The sequence below is a fragment of the Astatotilapia calliptera genome, chromosome 6, assembly GCF_964374335.1.
Source record: "Astatotilapia calliptera chromosome 6, fAstCal68.1, whole genome shotgun sequence".
Lineage (NCBI taxonomy): Eukaryota > Metazoa > Chordata > Actinopteri > Cichliformes > Cichlidae > Astatotilapia > Astatotilapia calliptera.
Genome location: NC_137427.1, coordinates 15,978,000 through 15,997,667, shown reverse-complemented (window position 1 = coordinate 15,997,667; position 19,668 = coordinate 15,978,000). Strand labels below are relative to the sequence as shown.

The following is a 19,668-nucleotide window of genomic DNA, read 5'->3' as shown; positions in this document are numbered from 1 at the left end:
ACTATGGATAAAGATGACAAATTAATCTGTGACCTATACTGGCATTATACAAAAAACTTAAAATTCTCTCATTTCACAAGTAAACATGTCACAGAAGAATCTGGGACATAACAGAACAAATAAAAATACATTTCAGCACATTTACTGATTATCAGTACAAAAACATTGAATGCCCATTGTCTGAAATTACTACAGAGTTCATCACAGTACATCACAATGTATCTTTATTGAATGCAAGCTATCGTGCATGAATAAGATAAAAATCATTGGATTACACAACTACATTATATATATGTTGTACATCTAATATAAAATTATACTGATATAAAAACTTAAAAAGTACAATGTTCTTTGTTCATTTAATTTTTTTTTCACAACTTGTACAAGCTTAAATATGCTACTGCACTCAAGAGTGGAGTACCTCTGGCCACTGTGACATCACTGCAGGTCCTGCCCAGAGGAAAATAGTGCAGTTCATTTTTCTTTTTTACTCTAATTTAGAAGAGCATAACCATGTTGTAAAGAATTAACTACTGAAAAAAATACTGTAATTGGCTGTAAATGCAAAATCTGCAAATTTGACACTTATGATGGCAAATTAGGTAACAAACATTTTTAAAAGAAAGTACACTTTGTTTTATAAACTGCAGAAAGAAGCAATACTTAGCTACATCCTGGTTTGCACTGCACCATACAAAATTTTGTACTGATATAACTGTAGGTCCAGAGAAACTTTCCAGCCATTTGGTAGGGCAACTGTATTTCCTTGTCCTTTGGTAAAGAACTATGAAATATTCTTAAACGCTAACCACACCACATGTCATAACAGTGAACTGTGAACAGAGCAGACCTACACTGAGCTGTGAGATCAAAAAGTAGATATTCTAGGCACATCCAAAATTTTAACTGCTGCTGTACTCCAATTAATACAGACTTCAGCAAACACATCTTCTAGCACTGACCTGGTGCCCTGTCCTAACTGAGATTTTTAAAAAGAATTTTAGTGGACAGTCAGCAATGAAAGCAGAAAGGTGAATCATCACAAGAACTTTTAATAACTTGTCAGTAGAACAAACTCTCTCAAAACTAAATGAAGAGGAAATGTGCTTTTAATAAACACTCAACTTTTACGTTACACTGTCGGGATTCTCTGAAGGTCCTTCAAAACTTAGCATTTCTTTGGATGTGTCCCCAGCCATCTGTCTGTGTGCGTGTGACCTCCGGTGTCTGCTGAGAGAATGGCTCCATGAAAACCTGCGGCCGCAAGTGAGGCACAGATAGGGTCTCTCTCCAGTATGTGTCCGCCGATGCTTTGTCAGTGACTTGTATCGCGTGAACGTTGCTCCACATTCATTACAAATATATTTTTCTGACTTAATATGAACATTTTGTTCATGCTCTTTCATGTTGCCCAGCTGTGAAAAGCCTTTACCACACACAGGGCAAAGATGTGGCTTCTCCCCTGTGTGGGTCAATCCATGAATATTCAAATCCTGGCGAGAATAAAACTGCTTGCCACAGATAATGCATTTGTATGGTCTTTCCCCTGTGTGGCTCCTCATGTGCCTTTTCAGTCCCTCAGAGCGAGAGAAGCAGCTCTCACATAAGGTACATTTGAAAGGCTTCTCTCCTGTGTGGGAGCGGAAGTGCCTACGGAGCTCCGAGGCCTTGAAGAAACACATCCCGCAATCCGCACAACTGTGAGGTTTTTCTGGCTGCTCCTCGTGTGTCTTTTCGTGTGCTTTGCAGTGACCTGACTCGGAGAATCCCTTACCGCAGACCGAACAGGTGAAAGGCTTCTCTCCAGTGTGCATACGCTTGTGACGAATGAGTTTGTTAAGTTTGCTGAACGTCTTCATGCAGTATGAACACTGATGAGGTACCCTGGGTTGTTTTGTGTGTGTGCGTTTGTGCCTCTCTAATTTTGAGGGTCTATTGAACACTTTTCCACAGTCGGGACAGGGGTGCTTGTTAGTCCTACTGTGGCAATTCCGGTGTCGGATCAGCTTCTCTTGTTGTGTAAAGCTCTTATTACAATGCTCACAGTTATGAAGAGTTTTGGGCTTCCTTGTGTGTACAGGTTTATGCCTCTCCAGCTTTGACGGTCTGTCAAATATCTTGCCACAGACAGTGCAAGGGTAACACTTGTCTGATGTGTTGCTCTGTGGCTGTTTGGAGTTCTCTGGCTCGGTGATCACTGAAGCATCACTGGAATCTGATTCTGAGATGATTTTCACCACCACTATTTCTGGATCTGAAGAGGAATCACATTAAAAACACAATTTGAGTGTGTTACTGACTGAAGTGACTTAGCAAATCTCAGTTAGCAAAACACAATGATGAACTTTTATTGTGTTACACACATCAGGGCTCTAGAGTGTGAAATTAGGTCGCAAATGCAACCTAATTTCTCAATGGAGCAACTAAAAACAATCCTAGGTCGTACCAGTGTGACCAGCTGTTCGAGTAAAAAGTAAAAGTAAAAAGTATGGTCAATAACAGACACACAGAATGCCCATATTGTGGTCAAACCAATCAGAGATAATCATGGGCGAACCTCTCAGATGCCCATGCCCATGGTAAGATGTTCAGATATTGAGATGTTAAATTTGAAGCCTTTGAGGCATTTTTAATTTTGACTTTGTTTTATTTTATATAGCTTGAGATATTTTAAGTTTCAATTTCAGCTCAGTGAAGCACTTTAAGTACAAGCAGTACCGTATCTTTTGGACTATAAGGTCCAAAAAATACGTTTCATTTTCTCAAAAGTGCACCTTATGTATGAATTCTGGTTGTGCTTATTGACTGCGAATCTGTCAAAATGTTTTAGTACGACTTTGGTAAGCTATGAAGCTGCACTGCTTGATGGATTGTTGGAGCTACCGTACTGATGAGCCTCGCAGAGTAATACGTACACACATAATATTACCGTATTGTGTGTATATAAGGACCCCAAAATGGCACCTGTTAAGAGACATGCTTATGAAGCGGATTTCAAACTCTATCAGTCATGCAGTAGAACATAGGAATAGAGCAGCTGCGACAGAATTCAGCATTAATGAATCAATGGTGTGGAAGCGGAGGAAACAAGAAGAATGACTGGAGTAAAGTTTGACTTATATGACTGTTTTGTTTTGCTTAATGCGCCTTATGATCTGGTGCGCCTTATGGTCCTTATGGTAACTTATCTTTCTTGTAGAAATGTGCTCCAAATAAAGAACTTTGTGTTGGCAAGATTGTTAGTTAATCATTTACAAATCAGTATTGTCTGTATGGACAGCAATTTAACAAAAAAAAAAGTGAACATGTAAAGCTGCTGTGTTAAGCGATGCGGTTGTAAAGTTTGAGTGCACCTAAACTTTGTGCTGGTGCATCTAAGAAAAGAAGTTAGGTGCACCAGTACAACTGTGGCAAAAAGTTAGTCTAGAGCCCTGCATATTTAATCCATGCTCAACGGGACTTCAAAAAAAGTGAACTTACTTATTGCACAAATTTTGATCAAAGGGGGAAAAAAACATGCAAAATACCCTCAATACATACTTTCCTCTGCAGATTCTGTTTTAGGGACAGGTGTGGTGTCTGGGCCCATTGCTGCAGCCTGTTGATGTACAACCCATAAAGAGTTAAGGAACAAATACACAATATCACATATTGTAGATTTACTGTTACAGCTTCCACGATGCAAACTCGTACTGTAGCTAATGTCTGAGACCAAAAGGACTCATTAGACACATCCAGGGAAATTCAAACAAAACTGGTGTGGAAAGGGAACAATAAGCATTGATACAGCTAATACAAAATCTTAATGGAGAGCTATTTCAGATGAGCAGCTGTCAAGTTATCCCTGTGAAATCCAAGTAATTTGGTGTTTGAGTTTGTAAAAAACAACAACAACATAAGCATCACCAATTAGACTTTTGTGTAAGCCTGTGGCAAAAGACAATTTATTGTATTTAATTGGACCTTCCTGACTAACTGGCTGTGACTTGTTTATGTGGCTAACTACTGATTAGTTAGTTGGAAGTTAGTTGAAAAATCTACTTATCAGTGCTCCCTGGTGGGCAAACTATGCAAAACAGATACTATCGCTAAATTACCTGAAATCTACATTCACGAGACACTTTATCAGGTACACCTTGCTAGTACCATTTTTAACTCCAATTGTATTAAGAACTGCAGCAATTCCTCCTAGCACAAATGCTGGTGCTGATATTATCAGACCAGGTCACATTTTTGGAACTTTTTATACATCACAGGAGTGGCATCTGCTGTGATGTATAGGAGATGCTACTTCTGCTGCTGTAGTCCATCTGCGACCACATTTAAAGCGTCGTGCATTCACACTGGTTATATCAAGTTCCTGTTGACATGTCTGTAGCGTAATGATTTCTCTTTCTTTTAAGCCCACAAACACGAATGTTTGATTATTAGCAACAGGTTAACAGCTTCTTCTCCCGGTGTTGTTGAGTGAAGTGACGTTTTAATTAATCTGTTTAAAAACCACACATTGTATTTCATATTTGAGAGATCATGAACAGTTTAGCACATTTTTGTCTCGGTGCCTAAACACCTCAATAAGATTCTCTTTCCAAGTATTTTTCAAGGCTCTACATACTATATGTTTCATATGTCTTAAATTTAATACAAAGAATACTAAGCCACTTATCTGTTTAAGCATACAGCAGTGGTAATTAGATCCAAACTACAAAATATATTTGTCTGACCACCTCTGTAAAATACAAGATAAACAGCATGTATGAAGTGGGTTAAGCAGTCCGGTGTGCTGCACACACCCAAGGTCTGTCTCAGGAGGCAGGAAGGAAAACAACACTAAACAACCCTTAACGCTCAAAGTATGTATCAATATCCTCAAACTAACCTTAAAGATGCACGTGAAACTGAAAGTGGTCAGTGCTGGTTCTGAAAGCTAACATGTTGTTTATTTACCTCTACAAAAAAAATATCTGTGCTTTTGCACAGATTTGCTGGAATGTTTGTGTGTCGACTATTATTAACCCGTCCACTTGCAGCGTCGGTTAACGATTGCCAATAAGGGGTTATAATTAAACTCAAGGGTAGCGTTAACACAGTCACACCGGCATGCAAATACAAACACAACAGCTGCACTTTTACAGCGTTTGTTAGCTACTGTCGCTAACGCTAACGCTGCTATTTTAGCTAACCACACCGTACAAGCCTCGGAGACGCAAACACGATTCAGGCCCACCTCTCTAATAATCCGTAAAAGAGAAAGCTTGCCACAGCCTCTATCTACAGAGTTTTAAGTGAAAACGTCTTCGTCCGAAAGGACAGCTAGTCGCAGCGGACTGCTAAACCAGCCGCAGCAATTTGGGGTTGATGCTCGTTCCCTTGCATGGTGCCTTCAAGTACCCACGTACTTTCAAAAACGGGTTCTTGTCTTTGCGGTTCAGTCAGATGTCCAACAGGGGCGAGCTCAGATCGTGGACAGTGTTGACGTTGAGAGGCGTCACTTGCTTTTCTTTTTAAAATTGATTTCATTTCATTTGTTTATACAAAAAAAAAAAAAACCCCACACAGGTTGTTGAAGCCAAATAAACACAGATACCAAAGGCTCTCCAAAATAGAAATAAAGGCAACCAGACATGTTGAGGATTTTTTTCTTTTTACTCACATTATATCTATCAGTAGTAGTTTTTCCCCGTTATCACTAAACAAAGAAAACTATATTCTCCTTTCAGATGTCACTCCCATTACTATAAATGGTTCCATAAAGCTACAGAGATTACTTAGTTTCAGCAAATTATTCAATGTTAAGAAATAATCTTTGCAGCTCTATATATATATATATATATATATATATATATATATATATAGAGAGAGAGAGAGAGAGAGAGAGAGAGAGATAGATATATGAGCTAAAGACATTCATTTATAATTGAAATGCTGATAATTTTAGAATTTCCAAACCAGAGTTAAGTTTAATAAAAAATAAAATAATAATAATAATAAAAAGTTGTACTTGCTTTCAGTCCCATCACAGTTACAGCCACATAATTTTAATAATAAAACATGTATCTGAATAAGTTACTTTACTGAGGAGATTAGCAAATGATGACCCTGATGAAGGCCACAAGCCGAAACGCGTTGGTCATCTTCCCCTAAGTGTTGCTGGAGTTCCTGCATTGTGAATTCTTTCATCCTCTCCATGCACCTTGGAAGTAGGCGAAGTTGTACCAGAAATTTCTGTTATAATTAGCAAACGACAAAGGAAGTCAAAAGATGTTTTGTATAACAGTGTATCAAATCTACATAAACTACAATATCAAAATACACAATTAAAACCATACAGATGCATTTTGAAAGCATGTTTACAAATATGATCCTTTAGTGAATGTAGTGTCTTAGTTTTTAAAGAGTGTTATAACACTAGTTCTCCTCAATTCATCACATAAAAGTAAGTATATGCACCATAAAGAGCATCATTGTGTTCCTTCAGAGCTGTCCTGAGATTACAAGCTTTGTTTACCTGGATTGTAACGTTCACACTGCAGGTCCCAATGCTCAAGTCCCCCCCCCCCCCCCAGTTGTTTCTGAGTTAAAGCTTTAAATTTTGTAGTAACCTGTAAATTTGTATATCTTACTGTAAACCTACTGTCATTTAATGGTTGGGCACTGCACAGCTACAGGCATCTGACCTCATGTCATACTGTGTATGGGGTTGCGTGTGTGACAAATAAAATTTGAATTTCAGTTAAATGACAGAAACGTTCCTGTTCTTGTAAAATATGTAAGATATATTTTAGAGATTTTACTGTACAAATTTTTGTACAGTACTGAGCGTGCCACTCCAGACGTTTCAGCTGTCGTATCAGAAACTTAATTTAAGTTTTTTGGGGGGGGGGGGGGAGAAACTTACCGTTAAAGCCAATAACAGCCTCCTGTTCGAACCCAGGTATACTTTCTATTTAAAATATATTTCAGCATATTTACTGATTATCAGTATAAAAACATTGAACGTTTATTGTCTGAAATTACTACAAAGATAATCGCAGTATGTGAGAATATGTATCTTTATTGAAAGTAAGCTATCATGCACAAGATAAAAATCATTGGTTTACACAACTACATCATATATATGTTCTAGATCTAATCTAACAATGTTCTATGTTCATTTAAATTTTTTAAATCTGCATAATTGGCACTTATTATGATGGCAAATTAGGTAACAATTACTTTGTAAAGAAAGTACACTTTGTTTTATAAACTACAGAAAGAAGCAATACTTAGCTACATCCTGGTTTGCACTGCACCATACAAAATTTTGTACTGATATAACTGTTGGTCCAGAGAAACTTTCCAGCCATTTGGTAGGGCAACTGTATTTCCTTGTCCTTTGGTAAAGAACTATGAAATATTCTTAAACGCTAACCACACCACATGTCATAACAGTGAACTGTGAACAGAGCAGACCTGGTGCCCTGTCCTAACTGAGATTTTTAAAAAGAATTTTAGTGGACAGTCAGCAATGAAAGCAGAAAGGTGAATCATCACAAGAACTTTTAATAACTTGTCAATAGAACAAACTCTCTCAAAACTAAATGAAGAGGAAATGTGCTTTTAATAAACACTCAACTTTTACGTTACACTGTCGGGATTCTCTGAAGGTCCTTCAAAACGTAGTATTTCTTTGGATGTGTCCCCAGCCATCTGTCTGTGTGCGTGTGACCTCCGGTGTCTGCTGAGGGAATGGCTCCATTTAAACCTGCAGCCGCAGATGAGGCACAGATAGGGTCTCTCTCCAGTATGTGTCCGCCGATGCTTTGTCAGTGACGCATTTCGTGAGAACGTTGCTCCACAATCATTACAAATATATTTTTCTGACTTAATATGAACATTTTGTTCATGCTCTTTCATGTTGCCCAGCTGTGAAAAGCCTTTACCACACACAGGGCAAAGATGTGGCTTCTCCCCTGTGTGGGTCAATCCATGAATATTCAAATCCTGGCGAGAATAAAACTGCTTGCCACAGATAATGCATTTGTATGGTCTTTCCCCTGTGTGGCTCCTCATGTGCCTTTTCAGTCCCTCAGAGCGAGAGAAGCAGCTCTCACATAAGGTACATTTGAAAGGCTTCTCTCCTGTGTGGGAGAGGAAGTGTCTACGAAGCGCCGAGGCCTTGAAGAAACACATCCCGCAATCCGCACAACTGTGAGGTTTTTCTGGCTGCTCCTCGTGTGTCTTTTCGTGTGCTTTGCAGTGACCTGACTCGGAGAATCCCTTACCGCAGACCGAACAGGTGAAAGGCTTCTCTCCAGTGTGCATACGCTTGTGACGAATGAGTTTGTTAAGTTTTCTGAACGTCTTCATGCAGTATGAACACTGATGAGGTACCCTGGGTTGTTTTGTGTGTGTGCGTTTATGCCTCTCTAACCTTGAGGGTCTATTGAACACTTTTCCACAGTCGGGACAGGGGTGCTTGTTAGTCCTACTGTGGCAATTCCGGTGTCGGATCAGCGTCTCTTTTTTTGTAAAGCTTATATTACAATGCTCACAGTTATGAAGAGTCTTGGGCTTGCTAGTGTGTACAGGTTTATGCCACTCCAGCTTTGACGGTCTGTCAAATATCTTGCCACAGACAGTGCAAGGGTAACACTTGTCTGATGTGTTGCTCTGTGGCTGTTTGGAGTTCTCTGGCTCGGTGATCACTGAAGCATCACTGGAATCTGAGTCTGAGATGATTTTCACCACCACTATTTCTGGACCTGAAGAGGAATCACATTAAAAACACAATTTGAGTGTGTTACTGACTGAAGTGACTTAGCAAATCTCAGTAAGCAAAACACAATGATTGACTTTTACCATGTTACACATTAGAGCAGGGCGATATGGCCAAAAATATTTATCACGATATATATTTGAAAATTTGCGATAACAATATAACTGACGATATAATTGATGCGAGAGAAAATACAACTCCACAATATTACTAGCGCAAAAAGACAACCTTCCATTTATTTTCACTTAAACAAGAAGCTGGTTTTTATGTACATTAAAGCTTTATAAAAATGTAACAGTGCAAATGCAAATTCCTTGCTGAAAGTTTAACCAAAAGGCATTTCCAGTAGAAATGGGCTGACATATCCTGAGCATAACCATGTATAATATCCACTGAAGTTAAAAAGAGGTGCTTTGCAACATTAAACTGCAGTGTGCAGTACGCATTTTTTGGACCATAAGGTGCACGGGATTATAAGGCACATTAAGCGAAACAAAGCAGTCAGATAAATCAAACTTTATTAAACTCATTCTTCTTGCTTCCTCCACTTCTGTACCATTGATTCATTAATGTTGAATTCTCTGGCAGCTGCTCTATTCCCATGTTGTTGCAGTATATTAATGACTAACCTCGTATTGTGGATGGATTATCTCAGTTGTTCTCCTGACTTTAGTTTGGTCCGTTTACAGCATCCTGCCATGCGATTGCATTTGTCTCTAACTATCAGGAACCTTCACGTTAATTTTTATAAGTGGAAAAGTGTTAGTGTTCGTCCTCCAGCTTCACTGTTTATGTTATGCTAACATAGCTGTGTCGCTAGCGATCACGTAGCACATCATTATATACCAGCTAGCCCAACTTCAGTAACCCTACAAACGTCACTGCTGTTTAGTTTCCTGTCTTCATTTATGTTGGAAGTGATAGCAGAGCTGTACGTTTGATCTTTTTCAGAAATCTCTCAGTCAAAACATGCTATATCATGCTTAGGTAACTAGCGAAACTAGCGAGCTAACATCCGCTAGCTTCCTGCTAACTTCTAACTCCGTTAAATGTAATAAATTTTGTTTTCATGGATGCCTGGAAGTTAAACTTCATAGTTACACCTGGTAAAGCAGCAATGCTGATCGTTTTATTAAAGATGAAATAATTTAGACAGTTTTTAACTCTCATTGATGCTGCAGTGTTCGTTTGACCAGAAGAATACGGAGTTTAGGACCCAGATTACTCCCAGATTTAAGAGCATCTTAGTCCGACAAATACGACAATAACGACAGCCGCTTGCATGTTCTGCAAAAAAATGTGCTTTGTCGTGTATCTGATGGACAAACACCAAACCAGTTCCACATCACTGAAGTTGCACCATTTTTACAAACCAATTCTGGTTCATCTGTTTCACTCAACAATCGGCCATGTGCGTATGAAAACAAAGGCACTGCGCATGCGCGTTTTACTCATATTCTATTGTGATATTTCATTTTCCTGTCGTTGCCTAACATTATACCGGTATTACCATGAACGGTATAATATGGCCCAGCCCTATTACACATATGTAATTCATGTTCAGTGGAGCTTAGTTCTGTTCTGTTCCACATGCACTGTATGCCACCGAATTCAGTTGGATAAGGAACCAGGCTTTTTAGAACTAAAAAAGTGAACTTATTTATTACACAAATTTTGATCAAAAGGGGAGAAACATGCAAAATACCCTCAATACATACTTTCCTCCGCAGATTCTGTTTTAGGGACAGGTGTGGTATCTGGGCCCATTGCTGCAGCCTGTTGATGTACAACCCATAAACAGTTAAGGAACAAATACACAATATATCTACATATTGGACATTTACTATTACAGTTTCCACGATGCAAACTCGTACTGTAGCTAATGTCTGAGACCAAAAGGACTCATTAGACACATCCAGGGAAATTCAAACAAAACTGATGTGGAAAGGGAACAATAAGCATTGATACAGCTAATATAAAAGTCTTAATGGAGAGCTATTTCAGATGAACAACTGTCAAGTTAGCCCTGTTAAATCCAGAATTGAATTCAAAATCCTGCTCCTCACATACAAGGTCTTAAATAATCAGGCCCCATCTGATCTTAATGACCTTGTAGTACCATATCACCCCATTAGAGCACTTCGCTCTAGCACTGCAGGCTTACATGTTGTTCCTAGAGTATTTAAAAGTAGAATGAGAGGAAGAGCCTTCAATTTTCAGGCCCCTCATCTGTGGAACCAGCTTCCAGTTTGATTTGGGAGTAGGGCTGCCACGATTTGTCGACTAGTCACGATTACGTCGACTATCAAAATCGTCGACGACTGATTTAATAGTCGACGTGTCGTTTGAAGCTTTGTAAGATCGCAAAAGACGCAGGAATAATAGCAGGATTTAAGAGTGTAATAACGGACTGAAACAGAAGATGGCAGCACTGCATGTACAAGGATTCCAGCTGCCGTTAAACCCCGAAGAAGAAGAAGTAGCTGTGTCCCAGAATTCATAGCGCGGCCCAGCTTAGTTTCCAACAATGGCGGTAGCTAGTTAGTTTTAATATTACTCTTATTATTCTTTCTGGGTCACAAAATAAACGTTTAACATATTTTCAGGCGAGAATGTAGCTGTGTAAACCTCAAATATCGGCTCAGTTTTCGGAGACGTCTGTTACCCACTAGCTCGATAGCTATCCGGGGGCTAGGTCACTAGCGCCGTGAGAACACCGGACTCCCGGCAAATTGTTTTCAAACCCACCGCCGTCTTTCGCGACTCAGGTTAAATATATATGAGTCACTTAGATAAATTAAAAATGTTGTTGTTTGGCCTTTTTTTTTTTTTTTTTTTTTAGTATTTTATTTGTTCCTGAGTAAATCGGTTTGGCTGAGATTAAAGTTATAGTTTTTACACAGCTGAATAAACATCAAGCAGACAGCTGATTATCAGAAGTGTGAGATGCTGGAGAATATACCCCGGTGTCCTGTTATATTTTAGATAGCAAGGAGTTTATTAAAGTTTACCGAAACAATCTGCAAATTTCATTAAAATTGAATAAACTATCATCTTGTCTTTATTTTTAGTTAGCACCTTAAAAGCTTAAAGCTGTAAGCTAATGATAGTTATATAAGCTGTAGTTTTACGTCCAGTGGATGATGATCTGATTAGTCCACTAATCGCAAAAATAATCGGTGTTTAGTCGACTATCAAAATAATCGTTTGTGGCAGCCCTATTTGGGAGACAGACACTATTTCTACTTTTAAGATTAGGCTTAAAACTTTCCTTTTTGCTAAAGTATATAGTTAGGGCTGGATCAGGTGACCCTGAATCCTCCCTTAGTTATGCTGCAATAGGTGTAGACTGCTGGGGGATTCCCATGGTGCATTGAGTATTTCCTTATCAGTCACATTTCTCACTCAACATGTGTTAATAGACCTATCTGCTGAATCACACTTGTTATTAATCTCTGGCTCTTTTCCACAGAATGTCTTTCATCCTGTCTTCCTTCACCCCAACCGGTCGCAGCACATGGCCGCCCCTCCCTGAGCCTGGTTCTGCAAGAGGTTTCTTCCTGTTAAAATGGAGTTTTTCCTTCCCACTGTCAGGAATGCTTGCTCACAAAGGGTCATTTGATTATTGTAGGGTGTCCCTTACAATACAAAGCGCCTTGAGGAGACTGTTGTTGTGATTTGGCGCTATATAAATAAAATTTAATTGAACTGAAGTTATCCCACTTGAAATCCAAGTGATTTGGTGTTTGAGTTTGTAAAAACATAGGCATCAGAAACACTTTATTGTATTTAATTGGACCTTCCTGACTAACTGGCTGTGACTTGTTTATGTGGTTAACTAATGATTAGTTGGTTGGAAGTTTGGGGGGAAATTTTACAATTCTACAAAAAACAAAAACAAAAAAATAGATCTTCTTATCAGTGGTGGGCAAACTATGCAAAACAGATACTATCGCTAAATTACGTCAAATCTACATTCACCACACACTTTATCAGGTACACCTTGCCTTGCTAGTACCATTTTTTTTAAAACTCCAATTGTATTACGAACTGCCCCCTCCTAGCACAAACAGAAAGCACTAGCTGGAAACACCCCTTAACTACATTACAGCATCAAAAATACTCAGGTAGAGTGTGGCACTACTAGTCACTATTAGTTGGTCCGTGCTTGCATTTTGTTCACGCCAAAATTTTGAGCATGCCATCTAAAACATGAGCAGCATAAAAGATAAGCAGCATGTATGCAGTGGGTTAAACAGTCCAGTGTGCTGCACACACCCAGTGTCTGTATCAAGACGGTGGAAGGAAAACAACACTAAACAACCCTTAACGCTCAAAGTATGTATCAATATCCTCAAACTAAACTTAAAGATGCACGTGAAACTGAAAGTGGTCAGTGCTGGTTCTGAAAGCTAACATGTTGTTTATTTACCTATACAAAAAAAAAATATCTGTGCTTTTGCACAGATTTGCTAGAATGTTTGTGTGGCCGCTCGAGCATTAACCCGTCCACTTGCAGCGAAACCGACACCGGCGTGGTTAACGATTGTCGATAAGGGGTTATAATTAAACTCGAGGGTAGTGTTAACGCATTGTCACAACGGTATACAAATACAAACACAACAGCCGCACTTTTACAACGTTTGCTAGCTACTGTCGCTAACGTTGTAGCTAACCACGCAGCACAGCCTCGGAGGCGTAAACAAGATTCAGGCCCACTTCTCTAATAATCCGTAAAAGAGAAAGCTTACCACGTCCTCTATCCACAGAGTTTTAACCGAAAACTTCTTCGCGTGAAAGGACAGCTCGTAGCCGCGGACTGCTTCTTCTTCTTTATATGCATTACGCCACCAACTGGTATGGCGTGTGGACCGAAATTCTGCTTCCTGTGCTTCTCATTTCTCATATTTTCCTTTTTGTTTTGTTAAACCATCGCTCTTTCATCTCCTCCTCCCATTGCTTTTGTCACATTTCTTTCATTTTTGTGCCTTATTCTGTTCTCAATGTCGGTCCTACTAACACTGATATCCATATCCATCAACGGTCTCTTTGTAGCTTCCTTTGCTTTTCCTTCTGTCATTTCATTTCCCTTAACTCCATGATGCACTGGTAGCCATAAGAAGATGACCATAAGCCCCATCATAGTAAGCAACGGACTGCTAAACACGGCGCAGCAATTTGGGGTTGATGCTCTTTCTCTTGCATGGTGCCTTCAACTGCTCACGTACTTTCAAGAACCGGTGCTTTTTCTTTGCGGTTAACAGATTTGCGGTTCAGTCAGATGTCCAGCAGGGGCTCGCTCAGATCGTGGTAAATGTTGACGTTGAGAGCCATCGTTTCCCTTTCTTTCTTTCTTTCTTTCTTTCTTTCTTTCTTTCTTTCTTTCTTTCTTTCTTTCTTTCTTTCTTTCTTTCTTTCTTTCTTTCTTTCTTTCTTTTCTTTTTTAAAAATTATTATTGTTTTGATTTCATTACATTTATTTATACAACAAAAACAGGTTGTTGAAGCTAAATGAACACAAATACCAAAGGTTCTCCAAAATGGATATAAGGGCAACCAGACATCTTGAGTTTTTTTTTTACATTATATCTATCTTTAGTAGAGTTTTTTTTTCTTTTTTTTCTGTTATCACTAAACAAAGAAAACGTAATCCACTCCTTTCGCATGTCACTCCAAATGGTTCCATAAAGCTACAGAGACTAGCTTCAGCAAGTTTCTTAATGTTAAGAAATAATCTTTGCAGGTAGAAACGATATAATATACAGATCATTTTGCGAATATAAGTAAAGGAGCTTTAAAGCAGAATTTCTTTTTCTTTTTAAAGTATAAATGTTGTAAGAGGAGCAAAAGAGGATTCGTTTTTTTAACAGGAATGCTGACAATGTTAAGTAAAAGACTTAAGTAAAAAATAAATAAATAAATAACTAAAAAACGTTATTTGCTTTCAATCCCATTACAAATGCAGCCATGTTAATAATAAAACACTTATCTGAATAAATTACTTAACTGAGAGGAATAGCAAATAAAGGATTTTAAAAGGGATGTTTTGTACAACTGTACATCAAATCTAAATAAACTGCACAATCAAAATATACAATTTAACAGTGGACATAGATCTTATAAAATACTGCAGGTTAGTGTTTTCCCAATTAAAACCAGATGCAGTTGCAATTTTAACAGCGTGTTTACAAATATTATCCTTTAGTGAATGTAGTGCTTTAGTTATTACAGAGTATTATAAAACTAGTTATCCTCGATTCATCACAGAAAAGTGAGTATATGCACCAAAACGAGCGTCATTGTGTTCCTTCGGAGCTGCCCTGAGATTACAAGCTTTGTTTTCCTGGATTGTAACGTTCACTAAGACATTGTATGTGACCCAGATCTGTACAAATAAACTTTGATTAACAAAATAAATCTCACCTAACTATACAAAAAAAATACACAATTTAGCATTTCACAGGACAAGTGTGAAATGTCTGTAAGCTGCATATCAATCAAAATCACCCAAATGCTTTGAAGGAAAAACTCTTTCAGTCTTTACCAAAAATAGTCAGTGCTGTTTTCTCTAACTCACTTAGAAGGAAAACAATGAGAAATGGAAATGGAGTTCTGGATGCCCCACACTTCCAGGGACTGGATCTTGAAGTCTCTCTTGCAGAGTGCAATGCTCTTAAAAGTTTCACACGGCTCTGTGTAACCCCCTTGTAGGTCTCTTTGCAGGCAGAGAGCATGACCTCCATCACCACCTGAAAGAAGACACATAGATATGAGCAGAGTACTCGCAGCTTCCCTGTCACACAATATATTAAAGGTTCCTTCAAAGGCCAATCTATTGTATGTTTCACTAACACACCAATAATAAGCCGATTGTCATCGCCTGCTATGAACTTGGAGGCCTCTTGCTCCTTAGGCCTCTTGGGCTGTTTAGCAGACATGGATTCCTCCACTGGTGCAGTGACCATCAGATAGCTGGGATTTTGCAGTGTCTCAGCAGGACAGGTCAGAGTTGTGCTGGAGGGGATGTTGCCATTAGTTGACGCCTGAGGGGAAGCACTAATACTGCCTCGAAGTTTCTCAGGAGACGCTCTTGGGCTCATAATATTGACCATAGATCTCTGGTAGAGCTCCATGTTGGGACGGAGCTGAAACAGTAATCACAAATCTTGTTTGACGCCTTGCAGTGTCAAAGGCATTGCTCTATATTAACATAAAGAAACCCATACATGGTCAATCTAAATCTAAGGTAAGTTGAATTCAACAAGAAGAAAGCTCACCGTGAAAACTAAACACTCCCCAGTTCCAAAGTATACAAGTTCCTCTGAGTCTTGTTTTCTTCTTTCTGCTACATCAGTTGACAAGAAGGCACCAAATACCTAAGATAAGAGAAATTACATCATGTCAATGGCATACAAAACTTACTGCGTCGGCTAAATCTCACCATTATAGAAGCATAAGGATCAATTCTGAGGCTCATTTAACATGTTAAATAAAATGTATCCTAATATTGATTATTTTATAGTTTTACCTCTTCATCCACAGATTTAATAATCATGACAGATGGTTCATGTCCCTCCACATGTGAATAGAATCTGTATGAAATAAAAATATACAAAACACCTTTTGTTTTTATAAATGCACAACAACATTATATACATGCCAAACTGGCATACAATTGCCCCTCAAGAGCAAAGACCTATTTTATTTAAATTTCATGTTAAATCAGAGAGAAGTTTTAGCACTGTTTAAACGCAGGGGGAAAAAAACAGTATTTGTCTCTAAATGTTGATAGTAAAAACACACCTGCTGACGGTTACAAAAGAAAATTGTTTTTCACTGCAGGGACGCGAAGTTCAACAGATATTAATTTGATACAAAGTAAACACTATTAAAGCTATTGCGATATGATATAAATACTCCTCTACATGATTCACGCCTCTTTTTTTAGGTAGTTGCCGAGTGGGACTGAAGCGCAGAACAAAGGTTACTTACGAAGCAAGAGTCCTTTCATGCTCAGCTGTGCTGAACAACCTGAAGGGACTGAAGAGGGCAAAGCGCTCAGGTATCCAGGCCCAGATGACTCTCATCTCCGTCCCTGTTACAACACTGGAACGAAAGTTGTTGAAATCCACTGTCTCTACTGGTAGCCTTTTGGAAACATATGTGAAAACAGGGTTCATATTAGTTGGAATGGAATATTCAATACTACTAAGTTTGTGTATATTAATCCTTTATTACATACAAATATACCATTCGTCATCTGATTCATGACAATGTCAGTATTAACCCACCTTTTCTGGTCTATGCTGACACCTTTTAGTATGAGTGACTCTTTATTGGCAGTGAACAGTAGGTTAAGGTCTCTCCTTGTGGGTACTGAAATCTTGAAGGCTCTTTCTAGGAGCTTCTCAGCCGTGCAGTGGCGAGCTACATTTTGCACAAATCTTTTCATGTCTGTTCTGAAGTCTTCCACATCTGCCACTCGAGATGACACTGATACTTTATAGAGGTCAAGCAAAGCCAGAGCAACCCTACAAAGAATAATTATGAAACACATTTATTGAATTGTTTTGTCTGTATGTTTGGTTTTTTTCTCAGAGTAACTGATATGGCAGAAGAAATGACATATTTAGGACTAAGTTTTTTTGTTTATTTGTTGAAATGCGGCAGCAGTAACAAACCTGTAGAGGACCTTGTAGCCCTCCAGTAGGTAGACGTCTAGAACTCTAATGGCATATGTGAACGGAAGGTCAGCAAATATCCACATGATCCAGTCAGAGTAAAACTCAAACAGGTTCTGGTGGGAGCTGGCTATCAGCTTGCGAATGCCTCTGCAGCATTTGTTGGCAAGGTCTCCAAAGGTCATACAGGACGCACGGTAGGTGAGGAAAGTCTGGTCAATGTAGCGCTTGTTGGGATCATTGTAGCAGATAAGTCGGGACACACTGTAGAAACATTCAGCTTCATCCTCGCTGAAGTGGAGGATGAGGGAGACCAGGGCGGGTAGAATGGGGCAGAAGTTCATGTCTATGAAGTATTTTCCGAGGCAAAGAAGAACTTTTTTTGCAGAATTCAGGCCTGCTTTGTTGAGACAGTATCTGGAAAAGAACAGAGGAAGCAATGACCGATTTGGTCACATTTACTGCAGTGCAGAAGTATAATAATACTAGAATGTAAACTTTTTCTGTTATATATGTATATATATATGTTGCTAGTCTTGTGGATGCTTTTAATAAACGTAGCCAAAATTAGCAAAATCAATGCCAATTAGACAAAAAGCTCATCATTAAGACAGTTTGTCAGCTATGAAGTGTGATTGCAGTATCACAAAATATTACCTTGGTATTTCTCCATCTTCCATATACTTCGGCACTGGGTGGCTACTACGTTTTTGTTCTCCAAATAGCTTCTTAGTCAGTTCATAGTAGACATCTCTGTCTGGAGTGACAGCCCTTCTGCAGATATATAAAATCAATACACAGTCAAAAATTTGGTTCAAGCAGATTTCAGTAAAAATGCTCACAGTGGTTCCATTACTTGCCACAAACACATACATAGAATTGATGCTGTGGATGATGTGATAATAAGCTTTGGCCCTTAGTGTGTGTGGCATGGCCCAAAATCCTTCCCGAGCCATAGTTTTAAGCTGCTGGTGCTCACTCCGTAGGATTTGTTGATATTTCTTTGCAGCTTCAGGATCAATTTTCTCCCAGTCCACAAACTGCCCATACTTCATCCCAGAGCTGGAACAAATCTCCCAGTTGTCTGCTTCAGAGATGGTCATCATGGAAACTTGCTTGAGATGGCATTTACTGCCTGAGCCAAAACATACACATGTAACTTTATTATTATTATTATTATTATTGTAGATTTTCATTTTATTTATTTTGCTTTTAAAATCCATATCCAACTTTAAAAACATTATTTCACTACCACAAGTTTCTCTAGAGGGTGATTGCTTGTTTGGTTTATGCTTTGACTTCGTAGAGGTGAACTCAACAACCGACACATCCCCGTCTCTTTCCTCCTTTTTGGTTGCTTGATACTTTGGCAGTGAGCTTTGCATCTGTTTTGACGTAGGGGAGGTTGTAAAGTGTCTTATGTCATCTTCTGAGCATAACTCCGATGTCTCATAACTGTAAAAAGACCTTTTAAAGACATTCAATTCAATATTAATTATGTAGTTCAGTAATTCAAGTCAGAAGAGAAAAAACCCCCCACAAATCTGGTTAATTAGAAGTATTTGGTTATCTGGCCAGTAACCTAATTTTGATAATATAAGAGTAAAAGCATAGTTAATTATGAATACACACCTAGATCGAGGTCTTAAACAGGTTTCTTCTTTCTGTGTGTCCACACCATAAGGCTTTTTCCCCTCTGCATTGTAATAGGAGTGAGACCTTTGTCTGGTTCTGCTACTAGCCATAGATTCCAGATTGTGGTCAGAGAATGCGTCTGGGAATAAATTCATGTTTCCACAATTGAAGAATTCTGGTGTCCGTGAAACATGAATCATCTCAATTCCTATTATTCCTTGAAAAATAGGTTAGAAGGTAATGTTTCTCCTGTTGCTAGCTGCACAATCTGAGGATCCGGGCTTTATATAGGCCTGTGGGCTTTGGTCATGTGAGCTCTACATGGTTTGTTGTTGGTGAATTCAGGCACTGAAAGTGAAAAGTTCCATTGTTTTACCGGTTATATCTTTGGCACTGTGTCTTTCTGAGAAGCAATCAGTGTCTGGAACCCAAGTGCCCCCATGATCAGAATCATAAAACAAGACCCTACATTTCCAGATCACATAGCTGACCCCCCCCCCCCCCCCCTCCACACACACACACACACACAAACAAAAAAACAAATCTGTTTTAAAAATGTGCAACTATCAGGATTTCACAATAAATTTAATTAAA

The 19,668-nt window shown here is 38.8% G+C and overlaps 2 protein-coding genes across 5 annotated transcripts; both read right to left on the bottom strand.

Annotated features, from left to right (window-relative positions):
* Window positions 1-201: 201 nt before the first annotated feature.
* On the bottom strand, window positions 202-6,225 carry LOC113023996 (uncharacterized). Of its 2 annotated transcripts, none has more exons than XM_026170538.2 (3): window positions 5,228-6,225; window positions 3,541-3,598; window positions 202-2,254 (listed from the first exon to the last, which is right to left on the bottom strand). In XM_026170538.2, exons 2-3 carry the CDS (start codon window positions 3,587-3,589, stop codon window positions 1,128-1,130), a joined length of 1,176 nt encoding a protein of 391 aa, XP_026026323.1. In that variant the 5' UTR covers window positions 3,590-3,598; window positions 5,228-6,225; the 3' UTR covers window positions 202-1,127. The 2 variants fall into 2 exon arrangements, with proteins under 2 accessions (XP_026026323.1, XP_026026324.1); XM_026170539.2 differs by lacking the exon at window positions 5,228-6,225 and adding an exon at window positions 4,880-5,221.
* Window positions 6,226-7,034: 809 nt separating this feature from the next.
* LOC113024005 (TBC1 domain family member 24-like) lies at window positions 7,035-19,318 on the bottom strand. 3 transcript variants are annotated; one of them, XM_026170553.2, is made up of 13 exons: window positions 19,072-19,318; window positions 18,692-18,906; window positions 18,313-18,574; window positions 18,097-18,213; window positions 17,440-17,856; window positions 17,050-17,289; window positions 16,751-16,906; window positions 16,287-16,350; window positions 16,036-16,134; window positions 15,615-15,903; window positions 15,336-15,507; window positions 10,477-10,534; window positions 7,035-8,744 (listed from the first exon to the last, which is right to left on the bottom strand). In XM_026170553.2, exons 1-13 carry the CDS (start codon window positions 19,272-19,274, stop codon window positions 8,733-8,735), a joined length of 2,304 nt encoding a protein of 767 aa, XP_026026338.2. In that variant the 5' UTR covers window positions 19,275-19,318; the 3' UTR covers window positions 7,035-8,732. The 3 variants fall into 3 exon arrangements, with proteins under 3 accessions (XP_026026338.2, XP_080158928.1, XP_080158929.1); XM_080302802.1 differs by having other exon boundaries at window positions 18,695-18,906; XM_080302803.1 differs by lacking the exon at window positions 17,050-17,289.
* Between the last annotated feature and the right edge of the window lie 350 nt (window positions 19,319-19,668).